We start from the raw sequence: 17,045 nt of genomic DNA on the forward strand, positions 1-17,045 counted from the left end.
AAGACATCTCAGAGGAGGTGATAACACTGCCCTCCCCAACACACACACACACACACACTCTCTCTCTCTCTCTCTCTCTCTCTCTCTCTCTCTGTCTGTCTCTCTCTGAGACACACAACCCCCAGAAGAAAGAAAGCAATGCGCCTTGGAACAATGCAGAGGTGGTAAAGAGCAAATTAAATAACGTGTATAAAGGTACCCTGGAAAGCATGTAAGTCACAGAAATCTGAGATCATTTTGGAGAGTGCTGGGCTTTGTGTAAGATAGGAAATTAACATAAATTAGCATCTATTAAATACCTATAATATGCCAGACTTAGTGTTCTTTTACATAAGACACATATTCGTCCTAAGGGAGACTCCATGAGGTGGATATTATTATCTTTATTTTACTCAAATTTGAGTATGTATTCTATCTTTGTAACATGCATATAAATACATAAATGTATGTGTACACACACACACACACACACACACACCTGTAAAATATCTGTGAGTTAAAGTTTCCTAACAGCTACCGTCTACCACCCTGGATCTAAAGAAGAATACTAAACGTGAAAGGAGAAATGGCACTTCTGCTGACTGGTTTGCTACATGGACAGCAGGATCACACATAATTTTATATAACAAATGAATACGTAAATGTATTAATACTTTGTTCTTCCCGTAAGAAAGGTCAGGAATAAAGATTTTATGTGAAACAAAAACTAAGGGGGAAAAGAATCCTCAAGAATGAAAGAAAAAAAAGGTCTGGAGGAAATTTCCTGAGGACATTCTCTGCCTTTGTTCCTTTCTGAATAGCAGTGTGTGCCCTCTGTTCAAGGGAGGTGTTCCCATGGGCAAAAAGGTAGAAGCTGTACTTTTTTCTACCTTCTGCTGCCATTGTGAAGGGATGAAAGTTAAGCTTGCTTCGGTTTCTGATATATGATAATTATATGCATTCTCAAAGACCTGCAAATTACCTGGGCTAAATGCCATTTCTGGAAGCTTCACTTCGAAGATGATGCTGTGGGCAATGTCTCTCATTCCCTGCATGGTGCGGTCCCGGAAGCAGAGGACTTCAACAGACTGGAAACAGCTACTCCTGATGTCAGGTCCCAGATTTTAATTAATTCATTTTTTTAAAGGAAGGAAAAGAAAGAGCTCACATAAGAGCTTCAGCAAAGCCAGTTGGAGAGTATTCAATTCATTGTTAATTATGCCTCCCTGACACTCTTGGGGCATGGCCTTAACCTCTGATTCTGAACACATCCACATGTTTTCCTTTATCTAAATGTTTAGAGACTGAACAATGAATTGGCTGATTTCTTTCTAAGTGAATTTTAGATGACAATCACATTGCAAATAAATAATTCTGACAAATGCATCTTAAGTGCAGGGGAAATAAAGCTTACAGGACATTAAAAAGAACCTCTAAGACACACATAGGTTCTCCTGGTTCCCCCTTCTCCCCTTCTGAACTCACATTCTATGAAACAGCTCCTCAGTCAGGAGTAGTTAGCAAGCCATGTGTGCTCTACAGACACACTATCTGGATAACCAAGTGCAATCATTCCCCCTCTAGGGACAATCTATAATTTAGCTATCTTCATTTTTTTAAAGCATTTTTATGTAAGTCAAACAGATACGAAGATAAGTACACAAGTCCTAAAATAAAAGAGCTTATCTCATGCCTTCTCCCAGTCATTGGCTACCTCCCTCAAGAGTAACTGCTACTCTAATGTCTAAGTCCATTCCTGGGTTTTGCCTGTTCTGATCTTTACACGGAAAGAATCTAGTGTGTGTATTCTTTTAAGGTCTAGCTTACCTTGACTCAAAATTATGGCATCCATGTTGACACGTGCATTAGCAGTTCACTCAGATTTACGATAACATCCCATTCTGTTGCAGTGACTGTGTCACAATTTATTAACCATTTCATGTTGAGGGACATCATCTGGGTTATTCCCAGTGTTTGATTATAAAGAAAAATGCTGCTATAAATATCCCTGCATGTATGTTTTGCTTGTATATGAATGCACATTTCTGTGCACTATCTACCTGTGAAAAAAAATCATTGAGCCATACATAGTTTTAACTCTAGTGGATGCTGCCACTTTTCAAGCAGTCTGCAGGAGAGATTCACATCTTTGTGATGTGAATGAGATGTGAGAGTCACATCTTTTGACAATGCTTGGTACTGTCATCTTTTTCAAGTCATTTGGTAGGCATATAGTAGTATCTCAGCATGGTACCTCAGTATCTCTATTACTGAGTAGAAACTCATTATATTTTATGTCCATGATGACTAATGATGTTGAGCATCTTTTCAAATGTATACTGACCTCTTAGATACCCTGTTTTCATTATTTTAGGGCTAGGAGAAAAGGAAGACAGTAGCAAAGGAAAATCCTATCTGAGAGTGACCCAGACGTCTGGAGGAAGGGGCTGGAGAGTTTCCAGCTTGGAACCTCTGCTGCTCACCCTGCCCTACTCTGAAATGTCTTTAGTGCAATATGGTCAGAGTCTGCAGCTCTGTAACATACCTGCTTAGGGGCTCACCACTGATGGAAACTGGACTGATGGATTGATTTATTATCTGGTTTCTATGCCAGAAATGAAAAAATGCATATGGGAAAAAAGAGACACAGGCAGAGGCAAACACAATGTCAAAAACAGATCGACAGAGACAGACAGACACAGACACACACATGTAAATACCATCGGTGAGCTGCTAGGACCAAAAGATTCCTCAAAGGCCATCCGGGGTGCTGCGCTAAGTTACAGGGATCATATACACCAATTGTTATCTGTGAACAGAAAAGATTTTCTGAGTGAGTCAAGTATCATGTTAGGTTCACAGTATAGACACTGCTAAGACTTCTTCTTCCCTTTAATGCTATTCTGCAAAAGCATTAACAATCAGACATTTGATGAAGGGCTAGAGGGAAGAGAAGAAAGCAAAAGGATCACACACCAGACTGCTGAACTTCTAGATAGAGGGGCTGTCAAATTCTTCTCTGCACTCTCCCACACCTTATAGTAGGCCCAGCATAGTAGGAACTAGATATATTTAGAGGGAAGAATTTTGATTACTCTAGTTCCAGTTAGTTCTATAAGAATGAGACGAGCCCAAACAATTCCACTTATTTACTATACTGCTCAACGGAGGGACGGAGGCAGGGAGGGAGGGAGGGAAGGAAGGAGGGAGGGAGGGAGGGAGGAAGGAAGGAAGGAAGGAAGGAAGGAAGGAAGGAAGGAAGGCAGGCAGGAAGGAATTTTTACTACTAAGCAAAAATGACATCATGTTATAAATATTGTTTTATTATCTCTTATTCTATTGCAAGCTTTCCACACCAATAAATGTCATTCTACAACCACTGTCAGTAGTGGCTGAAGGGCATTCCATTGTACTGGTGCACCATAACTTTTTTCTATTTCCTATTGAAGGACAATTAATTAGCCTTCATCTGTGCTCAATAAATATTTCTGAAAATGAATTTTACTCTTATCAGATAATTATTGTATTATTCCAAGGATATTCTTTTTTTGCTACATTCTCTATGTGAAATTTTCTCATTCCTAACATTGAAGCTCTTTGTCTAGGTGTATTTCATGCCTTTAATGCAAACTGACGGATTCATACTTAATTCAATACAGATTCAAATATATAACCATCCTTTCAGGAAACACAGAACATCTTTATCCGAGATTTCCTTTTCCATGGGAGATGAAACACCAGCATCCAGGAAGCTTTTAAAAACAGAGTTTGCAGAAACTATTATTCTGAGTACTGCCCCTAACTATGTGAGTAGCCTAGGGCAAATCAGTCAAATTCTTTAGACATCAGCTTCCCCCCAACCCCCCCCCCCCCCGCCTTTTTTTAAGAGGTGAGGGGGGGCAGAGGGAGAAAGGACCTCAAGTAGACTTCCCGCTGAGCACAGAGCCTGACAGACTGCTCAATCTCATGACCCTGAGATCAGGACCTGAGCTGAAATCAAGAGGAGGACACTTAACTGATTGAGGAACCCAGGCACTCCAGGCCTCAGCTTTTTAAACCTGAATCAAAGGGTGCACCTACCTCACAGGGCTGTAATGAGGATTACAGGATATAGTACTGACATGAAAAGCCCTGTACATGTGTAGTGCTGCTTCATTATTAGTGCCTCCAAATCTCCAGTGGTGAGGCTAGCTATCTGTATCTGTATAAAGTGCCTAAGTAATTCTGGTGCACTTGGACCAGTCCACACGCATACTCTGAAAACCACTAGAGAAGGTTATTTCTCTTTTGTAGACAAAAGAATAAAAAGTCTGTGGGGCCACTTTCATTACCTTAGAAAATCTGGATTGGTTCTATGTCTTTCCATTCTCTGTAAAATGCAGTTCATGCAACAGTAGCATCACATGGGAATTTGTCAGAAATGCAGAATCTCAGACTTCTGGTCTCCAGCCCTGCTAGATCCAAATCTGCATTTTAACAAGGACCCAGGTGATCTGCATGCTATATTTTGTCCTATATTTTTCCTATGGTAACTGATTATTTGTTGAACCTTGGTATTTTCTTGATTCAAAGGCACCACAGACTATAAAATGCACTCTCCAACCAGAAAAAAAAAAGAGTAAACACCATTAAATATATGCAACAACTGCAAGCAATTCCTGACTTTAGAAAAATAATAATGTGAGGAAAAATGCAATTTAGGGATGTCTGGGTGGCTCAGTGGTTAAGCGTCTGCCTTCAGCTCAGGTTGTGAACCCAGGATCCTGGGATCGAATTCCGCATCACGCTCCCCATGGGGAGCCTGCATCTCCCTCTGCCTATGTCTCTGCCCCTCTCTCTATTTCTCATTAATAAATAAAATCTTTTAAAAAAAGGAAAAATTCATTTCAGAATGGAGGATGCCTTTCGTATCTGTTTCTTTGCTGGCTTCTGTGAGGGCTCGAGCAATGTCTAACATATGCATCTTTCCATCCTTGGTGCCTGGCACAGTACTGGATACTAAGCAAACAGTGCTGAAAAAATGACAGAATTGGCCATTTCTCTAGGTCCCACTATCTGGAAAGCTCTACCCCTTACACCTTATCTTTGGGCAGGGATCCTGGGGGGCAGCTGGAGGGAAGGAAGTGATGGCTGACCAACAGAGATCTGAAGCTCACATATAAAGCCATGGTGCAGCATCTTGGCTAGCTCCTTTTCCTCCCCTTTCCCTTCTCAACAGTACAGGTTCTCCCTTCAGTGACATTTTAACACTAGGATTCTCCTGCTGGGTGAGAATGTGACAGTTTAATCTCAAGGGATTTGCTCTGAGAAGCGAGAGAACTCAAAGAATTAGGCACTCCCCCTAAGGCTCCCTCTGAATGCAGAAGCTGTCTCCCTTTCTCCCTTGAGTTGTTCTGGTCCCATTGGCCACCACCACCACCTGGGATACCTTTCAGCTTTGTTCCTTTCTTTCAGTCATGACAGTCATGACAGACAGCATCTACTGGACAAACTACATTTAAAAGTAATCACTCCTTCGACTTCACATTTTTAAAAATTCATCAAAGACATTTACAACTCTATTATCCAGCAAGAAAAGAGGGAGAAGGGAGAGACTGGCATTCTATTTCTGGAACATTTAAAACAGCTTAGAAGAAGAAAATGACCTGATGTGGTGGAAAAAGCATCAGCTAGAGGTCAGAAGGCATGTGTTCTAATTCTACCACTGACTGATTTTCAGACCTTGGGGGTGAGTAGGCAAGCATACTAACGTAGGGAGGAAAACTGATGGTGGGGGAAATTCTGTCCTCACCTATAAAAAAAGGATACAACAAGTTGTATCTCCCTCCCTCGTTCCCTTCCTTTCTTTCTTTTTAAAGATTTTATTTATTTATTCATGAGAGATAAGGAGAGAGAGGCAGAGACATAGGCAGAGGGAGAAGCAGGCTCCCTGCTCACCCCCTGAGCCAAAGGCAGATGCTCAACCACTGAGCCACCCAGGTGCCCCATGGGTTGTATAATTTCATCTCAAAAGATTCCTTTTACCTCCAGAATTATAAAACTTTATAGAACATTAAAGAGAAATAAAATCCTACATATGTTATAAGGCAACACAGACTTATTAGGCTCATCTTACTGGGTATCTAAAGGCTACTCAACTTTTATTTAGGAAGAATCTAGATAATATCAATCCAGAAAATCCTGTTTGCATTGAGATTCTGAGTTTCAATTTTCAAATGTGACTCAGTAGATATGGACTCTTAGCAGATGCCCTAAGTTACTTACTCTCATACTAGTTCTCTATGCCTTAGGTTTCTCCTCCTTGGAGAACTCTGCCCGGACTCAGACTGGAAACAAGGCAAACACTCAACAAATGCTAACACTAACAGCCATGTAGATAAGTTCTACTGTAGTCCCTGCAGGTTCAATCTGTTACTGTTACATAGTATAGATGTACCCTCAGTCTCAATGTTCCTTTTTCCTAACTGGCAGAGAAAAGAAGGAATAAGTTCCAGTTTATCAAATATTTTCTACACTTGGGTTTTATCATCTGTAAATGCAGATTTGGGACTAAGTGAATTTTAATCATAGAAACAGGGTAGCCTGGTGGCTCAGCGGTTTAGCGCTGCCTTCAGCCCAGGGCCTGATCCTGGAGATCCGGGATCAAGTCCAACATCGGGCTCCCTGCATGGAGCCTGCTTCTCCCTCTGCCTGTGTCTCTGCCTCTCTCTCTCTCTCTCTCTCTCATGAATAAATAAATAAAATCTTAAAAAAAAAAAAAAGAAAGAAACAAGAATATCATATAAGGTACTATAAGTGGGTGCCTAACTTCAAAGAATGAGCATATTTCTGACACTAAATACAAAAACAATGAGATAAGAAGGTGATAAAAAAACAAAAAAAAAAACAAACAAAAAAAACTTTTTCTGAGCAGCAAAAACCAGGAACAGGTTTCTTAGAGCAACCTGACCTAAGATGAGCTACAGCACAGGAATGAACTGCTGGAGAGAATCTATCACCCACAAAGGGAGGTCGACTTGGAAATGCTTTAAAGTAACTCTCCTAGGGGTCCCTGAGTGGCTCAGTGGTTTAGTGCCTGCCTTCGGCCCAGGGCGTGATCCTGGAGTCCTGGGATCCAGTTCCTCACCGGGATCCTTGCATGGAGCCTGCTTCTCTGCCTCTCTATCTGTGTCTCTCATAAATGAATAAATAAAATCTTTAAAAAAATAAATAAACAAAGCAACTCTCCTACCCACATGAGGCATGCATGAGTACAAAAAGCAAACATCCAGACAGGAAAATTACAGAATCCATTTGACATTTAGGCTGAACATTATTTAATATTTCTTTGATGATTCAAAAGTTATTCCAAAATGTTTAAGTGCTTTTGGAACCAAATCAGGAACGTCAATTACTGTAGAAATTAGTCAGCACAATAGTAGGTAAGCCAGCTTAACTCTTTGGGTAAATAGATTTTTTTTATTGGTGGTAGTGACAGTCAGAAATCATCATGGGCCAGGAGTTCTGTGTTCTCCAACTGGCTTTGTCACACAATCATTGTGTGAAGTTGGGCAAATCATTTCCTTTTGTAATACAAATCAGTAGAAAGAAGCAAAATGTAATTGGAAAAAAAAAAAAAAAACATTTGTTCAGAAGGTTGTTGAAATAAATGCTCCTTTCTACTTGGCTGAGAGCATGCAATTCGTTGAAGTAGCTCAGTCATGCTCTGGCTATGGTCCACCCAGCTATTTGCCGAGAAAGTACAGTGTAAGAGAGAAAAGGGCAAAATTGTCAACTTGAGTAACTTCAGTAAACACGTTTATCTGACAAATGGCCATCTATTACTCAAACACTTGATATAACAGGAAATGCGCAAAGGCGATTACAGGTTTTAAAAGAAAAGGACAAAAATCCAAGTATCTAATGCACAGCAATGTCACAGATGGCTGCCAAGACGTGGAGCTTGCTAAGTGAAGAAAGAGCCCGCTAATAGCATATCAATTGCTGTTCCTTTGCTATCGTTCTTGTCCAAAGATTTTAAAACCCTAGAATTAAACGCTAATGTTGTTAAAATTACAAAATGTTTCCCAAACATCCAATCTTCAGTAACTGCTCTGCAGAAAGCAAAAGACTCAAGCAAGCTTTCCAAAAAGACTGGCAACGGAATAGTGATATGGGCTGTTTTTGATGGAATCACAAGCACTGGCTTGAAGGACAAGTAATTGTTGTTAGTGACGCAGTTGCCACTGTGACTACTCAGCAGAATCATTATTTCCCTGAGGGGAAATAAGAACGTTAACAAGGCCCATTTTTAACTGATGCAAATATGTAAAATGTACAACATTCCAGAGCTGGTAAGGGGGCACAGCTGGCAGGACCAAGAACTGGCATGGTTTGTGTGCTAGAGCTGTGACAGATAAGCAGTGGTGTGCCAGAGCTGGTGCAGGCAGACTTGGAAGAGTCAACCGTTACCATCTCTTGCCATCTCCATGTTCTGTGACTTCACATTAGTAGCTTGAAATTGGCCACAGTGGGAGTAGCAGCACCACGGAAAGAAGCAAACACTATACAATCAGGGTTTTGCCCTACCTGAGAGTCAGCTGTCAAACATTTACCGGTGTACCATTGACGGTAAACCTTTAAGTATTCAAACCCTTTCACTAAGTAACTATCTAGGAATCCTTTCTAAGGAGATAATTCAAGATAAGTGGGGGGAAGGCAGTAATTTGATGCACAGGGAGGCTTTGAATAGTGATGAAATTATGAGAAAACTAAATGTCAAAAATTTGATGTCTCTATCAGAAAGGATGTTGATAACGAGTGTAACAGTACTACGCTAAGTTCTACAATAAAAAGAGACTCTGGTAACTCTGGAAATAAGTTAAAATATAAAATAAGTTAAAATATCAGAAAGGAAAACAGAAATAACTTTATCACAAATAGGAAGTAGGGAACCCAAAATTACTCTGAGGTGTAACAGAGCTAGGAAAATCTGGAGGAGAAGCTGATTTGGGAACAAGGGTGGGAGAGGATGAAGATACAGAATGTTCCACCACATTCTTTGGAGGACTAAAGAAATCTAAGTGAGTCTGAATTTTGCAGTGGTCTTACTACGTACGACATGAACATCAGATTTTTTTAGGGCTAATAAAATGAAACTCAGAGTTTCTCTGACCTTTGTCCTTTGGTCTTGGAAGAAATCACTGTAGTGTTTAAGCAGGGAAACCAGTACCATGTTCTCATCATACTTGATTAAGAAGTATGGTAGCGCTGGGACTCCTTCTGTTTGACAAAGATCATCATATGCATGCTCAAGGGCTTGAATCTAAGAACAGGAAACATTGAGTTATTCTCCAGACAATTACATATCTACTTCTGAGCTTAAAATTAACATAAAAGGCACTTTAAAGGCAGGAGACTAGAAATGACTGAGCATACCCCTGTTATTCTTCTGCAACAAATGAACATATAAGTACTTCAAATAATACCCCTTCACTTCTGTGTAGCATTTTCCATGTGCACGGTGGTGTGTCTTAGACAGGGGCACGAGGGGACATTTTATGGTGCAGTATGGTCGTTCCCTAAGATGCTAATCACAAAGATGTAGAGAGAGCTCCTTTAAAAACCAAGGACTGAATCCACCACTGATGAATTTTACCCTGAACCTTTCCATAAAATAACAGCATTATTGACACATACCTCACTTACTATACAATTCACCGACGTAAAGTGCATAATTCAGCTGTTTTTAGCATGTTCATATGATTACCCAACCATCAATGCAATAATTTTACAGTATTCATGTCATTCCTAAAAGAAACACTGTATCCATCAGCAGTCAGTCCTATGGCATAGTCCTTTTCCTCCACTTATATTTCTTGGGAAATTAGTTCCACAAAACAACCTTCAATTTGTTCTAAACAAACTTATTACTATTTTTTCATCAATAAGGGCTTTTCCCTGGTGTTAGAATTCATGGTTTAGTGATTGACGTGCTTCATGATTTTCAGATCATCTTGACATGACCACAATCCTTGCCTCAATAGCAATCAGAATTCTTTGGTTTAGGATCTGTGTTCTACTGGCCTGATTATTTTCACTGCTCTTCTCAGGATCATCTCTGATGACCTTATTGTCTTTCGTAGACCACAAAGACTAGCTCTGCATGTGCCATTCCTGATGTTCCACAACATGGTGTGAGGGTGGTAGAATGTCTTTTGTTTGGTTTCAAAGACTCTTTCCAAAGTATACTGCCTTAGGATCCTCACAGTGAAAGTGAAAACCACATTTTGGCAAATTCTTGCAGACTTAACAACATATTCCTATAACTCCTCCCCACCAGCTTAGCTTTTCACCAAATGTCACTGAAAATCTGAAAAAATATCACTCACTACTCTTTCAATATGATTTTACAATATGATTAAATTGAATAAAATATGATTTTATTCACATGTTGTGAATAAGTCTGCTCCTAGTACCATGTATGGAGGATTCCACAGTGACCATCTCTTCATTCAGCAAGTGCCTATCTGTCTTTAGAATGAACTAAAGTACTCAAGTGTGTTAAGTCCAATTTTTGCTGCATTTTGTTTTATTTGTTGATACCTGTTTTGGCGAAAACCTTTGATCCAAGCCCACTGGACCCTGGATGAGGGGTATACTCTCTGGAAGGCAGAGAGCAGGGAAGCAAAACCAGTAGTAGAAGTGGTACTTCTTTAGATCCTAGAAGAAAGAATATGACAGAGGATATCAGAGTAGCACCAATGATTAAATTGAAATGCAACTATTAATGTAATTCCCCACTGCCATGTAGACAGACACACTGATGCACAAAAGATATGATCAGCTGGTCAGAAAGTCTCATCTTCTATAGACCTCATGATAGAATACAGAATTTCTCTTAAAGTATTCCTACACACCACACACGAATATCTCATGATAAACATATCAGCCACTTGCTAACAGAAAGTGTTGACAATGATCATCATCCTTGTTTAATATACAAAACCACTCCTGGAAGTAACTATTATCCCTTTTAATGGACAGAAAACTAAAGCTCAGAGGGGGAGAAGAACTCAATAAAACAAAAATACTGAGTGGTGGAGAAGGGGGCAAGATTCTGTTTCTGAAATTTACTCTGTTCATGGTACCAATCATCCATATTCAATAATCCATCTGGGGAGGCTCAACCACCAAACATGGTTACCACTCTTTATAATCAAATGCATTGAGCATGTTATTGAAGAAGCTGTGCTATCCATAACCTACATATGCCTGGGATAGTAAAATGATGCTTTCAGAAATGCCTCGTTGGTGAAATTTGGATCAGCAACTATTTTTTTTTTTTTTTTTTTTTTTTTTTTTAAATTTTTTTTTAATTTTTATTTATTTATGATAGTCACAGAGAGAGAGAGAGAGAGGCAGAGACACAGGCAGAGGGAGAAGCAGGCTCCATGCACCGGGAGCCTGACATGGGATTCGATCCCGGGTCTCCAGGATCGCGCCCTGGGCCAAAGGCAGGCGCTAAACCACTGCGCCACCCAGGGATCCCTGGATCAGCAACTATTAAGCACTTGCTATGTACAAAGCAATACATTAGACACTCTGACAAAAAGATAAGTAAAACCCAGTCCAGCCCTTAGACAGCTGTAGAGGCAGAGACAAAGTGAGTCCATGATTAATGCCACAGGTCACAGAAGAGGTTCTGAGAACAAAGGAACATCAGTGACATGAGATTACATCTTCAGGGATGTATCTGACCACTCCTCCACCAAGGGATGCAAGGCAGAGACAATGACTCATGAAGCTGATCTTGAAAACTTCCCACTCAGGCTGGATGCTCTTGCCTCTGGATTCTTGCAGCCTTTGTGGCCTAAGTCACTCCTATGGTGGGATCTCATAGTTATATGGGCAGTTGGCAGCTTCTCCATCAGTCTATTTATTGGCTAATCAATATTGCTTCTTGAATCTTGCTAAGAATAAAGAATAGGTAGTTGTTTGATGACTTTTTATTGAAATAAAACTCACATACCAGAAAATTTACCATGTTCAAGTGTAGAACTGGGTGGTTTTCTGGTATATTGACAAGGTTGTACCACCACTCAACTGCAGAACATTTTCAATGCCCCAAAAAGAAACTCTAATAGCAGAGCCCCTCCCACCTCTGTCAATTTATTAGTTAGAAAAACCCATCCACAGAGCTCCCCATTCTCTCTTCTCCCCCCCCCTTGGAACCAGTCACCTATTTCATGCCTCTATGGATTTGTCTATTCTGGGCTTTTCATATAAATGAAATTGTACTAGATAACTTTTTGAATATAAATGTATATATAAACGTGTGTCTGGATGAGGAAGTCTAGTAATTATAGTTTCCAGTTTCTAATTCTGCCATTAATCGATCAACTAAGAACAAATTCCCTTTTGACAGCAGCAAAACAAAATACAAAATTGAAATGAATGAAGTGCCTGTTCCTTTGAGTCCTAAAAACAGTAGAAAGGAAAGTAAAAACATCTCCAGAGATTATTCTCTCTTCTTTATACTTAAATGATTTGTCATAACTGATCTTTAGTCAAAGGTTAAACAATTCAAGATGAAAAACTTCACAATTTCTAAGAAGCTTTATCAGATCATCTTCAAAAGTCAAAAGGCTTGAATTTCTTAGAATTCTTTTCAGGATACAAAGGACCTCGATTAAATTAAACATAAAGCCCTTTGTGTTTGAAGATTTTAAAAGATAGAGACTTTTAATTTTTTTTTTTTTAAAGGCAAGGTAAGAATGATCAGTAAAAAGGGCAGCAGGGCCAACACACATACTAACTCTAGGAAATGCCTTAAAACTTTAAGTAAGAGCTAATGTTATTTTTCTCATTAAACACAAATTGTCAGATTCTATTACTGAGAATTCTTTGGTACAGAAAATATATCGATATTAAAGTAACAAACCCAGAAATCCTTAATTAGCACTACTTATCTCTTAGTAGCAGATCTACAAAATTGCTCAAATTTACAAGCAAATTATTAATGCCAAATTGCAGCCAATAATCTCATGAAGAATTTAAACAATTTTTTTTTTTGAATTTAAACATTTTTCTCTCTCTCTCGCTATTACACAGAAAGCATTATAACACGTTAGGTAATGTGCTCCTTATATAATAGCCACCCTTTGGCATGGCCTTCAGTATGATTTTTATCATTCTCTCCTTTGTCTTGGGCAGATATATACACAGACATACAAACATATACATACACAGGTGTGTATGTGGCTGATATCTCTATAATCCACCCTTACATTTTCCCACACTGCCCATCATAGAGACCAGGTCCTTCCCTCTACTTCCCTAGGCAACAGATGTTACACTTACACAAAACATTTTTCATTCTTAAAAAGAAACACAGCTGTACAGACAAACTATGTAGTGTGAACTCCTCTAGTCCAGAAGCTGTTGGGGGATAGCCATGATCCCCAAGATGTCACCTTTTCCTTATGTTGATGGACCCAGAAACTGAGCTCCACAGGATTGTACTGAAAAAAGACATTAGCAACAAAGAACCACTACTCCCTGAAGCTGACTTTATTGTGTCCTGAATGACAAGACATGGGTCACCATGTTACACAAACCATGTGATTATGATCAGTATGGTCAGTAAGAATGAATTAGTTTTGCACTGGTGTTAAGTGCCAGCACTATGGGGCCACTTATCAAATGAGTGTTTCTTGAACAGCTCTGACTTCAATTATACCAGGTAGTAGCTTCAGTGAAAAGAGCACAGCGTCCTATCGGCAGCCTGGACTTGGCCAGTGCATTTCAGCAGTCTAAATGTACCCAAGAGTCCATTTACTTACTGCAAATGTCAAGAGGAGGAACTTGTTGAGGAGGACAGGGTTTTCAAGAGCAGCGCCTGATTTTATGGCTTCCCATATCTGTCATAAGAAAGAGAAGTGTCAAGGCAGGTTCTCAGGCATCTCTGAACTTCGCTCTCAAGTGAAGCACAGAGGCAAAAAGCTTCGAGCTCTTCTTTCCTCCAAGCCCAGCACCACTTAACCCAGGCAGTAAAGTAGGTTGTTACCTCACTCTGGCCACACTCCCTGTGGCCGCTGAAAAATTGAAAAAACCCAATAACCCTCCTTTTTGTCAGTCTCAGCATCCAAGGAGGCAAGCATGCCTTCCTTATTTCCCCCAACAAATGTTTACTGCCTACTAGCTACCAGGCACATCAGGATTACAGAATAAAAGACACAGTCTCTACCCTCAAGAAGCTTTGGATTTGGTGAGGGAGATAGGCATAAATGTCCGAGTGCACCACCAGTTAGGACATGCTACCTCAAAGGGATATGGAATTCCTGGAATTCGGTGGATCTGCCACCAAACTGGGCTGAGCAGGTGGAAGGGCAAGGAGCAAAGGAGGGATTCTAGGAGGCAGTGATCTGAACTAGATGTAGGAGATTTCTAGAAGAGGAATTATCTTGCCCTGAGACATGAAGGAAAGAGAATGATGAGTTTATGCATACTCAGCAAGTATTGCGACCAGAAGCAGAGCTGGTATGGTTTGTAGCTGCTGATCACAAGATGTTTCAGCAGCTGAAATTAGCTGCTAAACTCTGTCACTAAGCAAGGCAAACAGTTGCACCAATAGGAGCCACTGAGTGGAAGAGAAGTTCCTGCCATCGACATAATAACCTTGGAGGAGCTGGACCAGAGAAGAGCAGGTCCCCACTTCTGAGAAACTAAGGGTGTGGAAACTGCTGGGGAGTGTCGACGGAGGTAAAGACTGAGCCCCAGGGCAAGGGGTGGGATTTCTGTGGGGAACAATCTGTGATTTTTGATGATGGATGAGAACCTGACCCACTCTTTGGAGACAGGCTTTGAAATGTGCAGCCAGAGCAGGAGCCTAGAAGCAGTGAAGCTGCAGGCCAAGGAAAACCACCATCATCACCTGTATCACAAGCTATACCCATCTCAAGGGATGTAAAGGATGCCTTCCTCAGGACCAAAGGGAGAAGATTTCCTTCTCTGACCATGGCATCTACATAAATAAGACTCTTTTCTATTTTAAGACTAGTGTGAAGACCACTTGATTAAGTAGGTTAGAGAGGATAGGAATAAACTGTTCTCCTATTTTAATTCCTAACACTCAGATGTGAAGAAGTAAGGGAAAGACACTCTTGGCAGAGAGAATATTATATCCCAAGGACAGGGGTGAGAACAAAAGTAGGGAAAGGAATTGTAAGTGATTTATTGTGATGGGGTCAGAGAAGGTAAGGGCAAGAATGACAGGGGAGAAAGGCCAAAGAGGCCAGGCCACAGGGACCTTGTAAATCAGATGGAGTAGTTTAGATGGAGCCCGAAAGATCCTAGAGAGACTCTACAATTACTTCTGATAGCATTACAGTGCTTAAAAGTGGAAGCACAAAGAACAGAGAACACAAAGGCATGCAGACACAGGAACAGAACTCTCAGGGCTGGGTCAAGCTGCTTCCAAATGCTAACTGAAAGCAGCAGCAAAGCTTTTTACAACTACCCTGCCGGGACTTTCCAGCCTATCCCCAGCTGAGAGCCTGAAGGTCTTCTCCCTGACCTTCCTGCCAACACGGGAAAGCTGCAAGTACTCTCTGAGATAAACCAGAGCCCACAGCTATCTTTAAGTACCTGCTCTATGCCTGTTTCCATGCCAGACCCATGTACGTGATCAGAGACACTGGACCTACCATGCTACCCCATCGTTTCCCAGCTCACCTCATCTGCTGCTTGCTCCAAAAGTAGCTTCTTATCTGCGGCCTTGAAAGCCTCAAGTGTGTTGGTATTAAAGAGCGTTCCAACAGCCGGGCAGCAGTGGGCTGGGGTGGGAGCACTCCTGGACAGGGGAGAAACATGGTTAGGCAGGCACAGCCAGGATAGCAGTGGGAGACAAAGGACAGTGGTCTATAGGGTAAAGAAAGATTAATCACATGTTTCTTTGGGAAAAGATGAATATCCTTGCTTAAGAACTAAAAAAATAGGCATTATATGCATGAAAAAAGCCTGTATATTCCTTTGCCCTTATCTCTCTTCCACTGCCCACCACTCCACCCTCAAATATAAGTTCATTACCTAGTTTTTACTCTTTCCATCTTTAACCTGAAAGGGAAACATCAATTATTGAAGTTCTACTGTGCCAAGAACTATACAAGTGTTGAATTTTCCTAACAGCTCTTTCTCCCAGTTAAAAGCTTAAGTAACTGGCCTAAGGTCACATAAAGGCAGAGCAGTATTCTAAAGCCAGAACTAGCAGACTCCAAGGTACTGAAGGTACTGAGCTGTCTACTTCCCACTCAGACATTCTCAGGCTTCAAGGCCCTGCTCTAAACCCTCCCCTTCCAGGAAGCCCCTCCCATTTCTCTGGTTATGGCCGGCAGAGGAAAATGAGCATCACATTTTATTTTATTATTTTATTTTATTTTACTTTATTTTTTAAAGATTTTATTTATTTGACAGACAGAAAGAGAAAACATAAGCAGGAGTGGCAGGCAGAGGGAGAGGGAGAAGCAGGCTCCCACTGAGCAGGGAGCTCAATGCAGGGCTCAATTCCAGGACCCTAGGGGTCAAGACCTGAGCTGAAGGCAGAGGCATAACCGCTAAACTGACTGTGCCATCCAGGCATCCCAAGCACCACATTTTAATGTGTCTTAAAGACTGACCATCATACACACTCAACTAGAGGACAGTAAGCTCCCTGAGGGCAAGGAACATGTCTCCAGACCTCACCCCACCCAAACAGGCTCCACACAGAGCCACTGCAGAGCAAACTCCTAGTGGTTGTCTGAGTCACCCAGATAATGTCATACCCGGGCTACCTGCCAATCTATCATGTGACATGATACAGAGTAATCAAAATCAGGGGAGCAGAAGATGAGTTAATTCTGAATACAAACTCAGATGTGGAAACATCTGGTCTCTTCCCTGAAATGATTAATTTGTGTTTCAGAGGTTACAGATGCTAAATGAAAATACCCATTTCATTAGTAGCCTAATATTGTTGTCAATTACAATTGCTGCAGAAAGAATGCATTTTTATTGATTGTACAGTTTCAAAGACCTCATATCTCTTG

General features: G+C 40.7%; 1 protein-coding gene across 14 annotated transcripts in view; it reads right to left on the reverse strand.

Annotated features, from left to right (window-relative positions):
- The window catches only part of ATG7 (autophagy related 7), a 238,976-nt gene that overhangs the window by 196,267 nt on the left and 25,664 nt on the right, over nt 1-17,045 (reverse strand). For 13 of the 14 annotated variants that reach the window (XR_005374573.1, XR_005374572.1, XR_005374581.1 and 10 more), the window contains 6 exons: nt 15,694-15,811; nt 13,803-13,880; nt 10,564-10,680; nt 9,134-9,283; nt 2,700-2,788; nt 962-1,083 (listed from right to left, as the gene is read on the reverse strand). Coding sequence is in view for 3 of the 14 variants with exons in the window: in XM_038565624.1 (XP_038421552.1) it covers nt 962-1,083; nt 2,700-2,788; nt 9,134-9,283; nt 10,564-10,680; nt 13,803-13,880; nt 15,694-15,811 (674 nt within the window). In the remaining 11 variants the exon portion in view is untranslated. Of the gene's footprint in view, nt 1-961; nt 1,084-2,699; nt 2,789-9,133; nt 9,284-10,563; nt 10,681-13,802; nt 13,881-15,693; nt 15,812-16,047; nt 16,067-17,045 lie in introns of those variants that run through there. The other variant, XR_005374582.1, reaches the window with a different exon arrangement.

The sequence above is a fragment of the Canis lupus genome, chromosome 20, assembly GCF_011100685.1.
Source record: "Canis lupus familiaris isolate Mischka breed German Shepherd chromosome 20, alternate assembly UU_Cfam_GSD_1.0, whole genome shotgun sequence".
Classification (NCBI taxonomy): domain Eukaryota; kingdom Metazoa; phylum Chordata; class Mammalia; order Carnivora; family Canidae; genus Canis; species Canis lupus.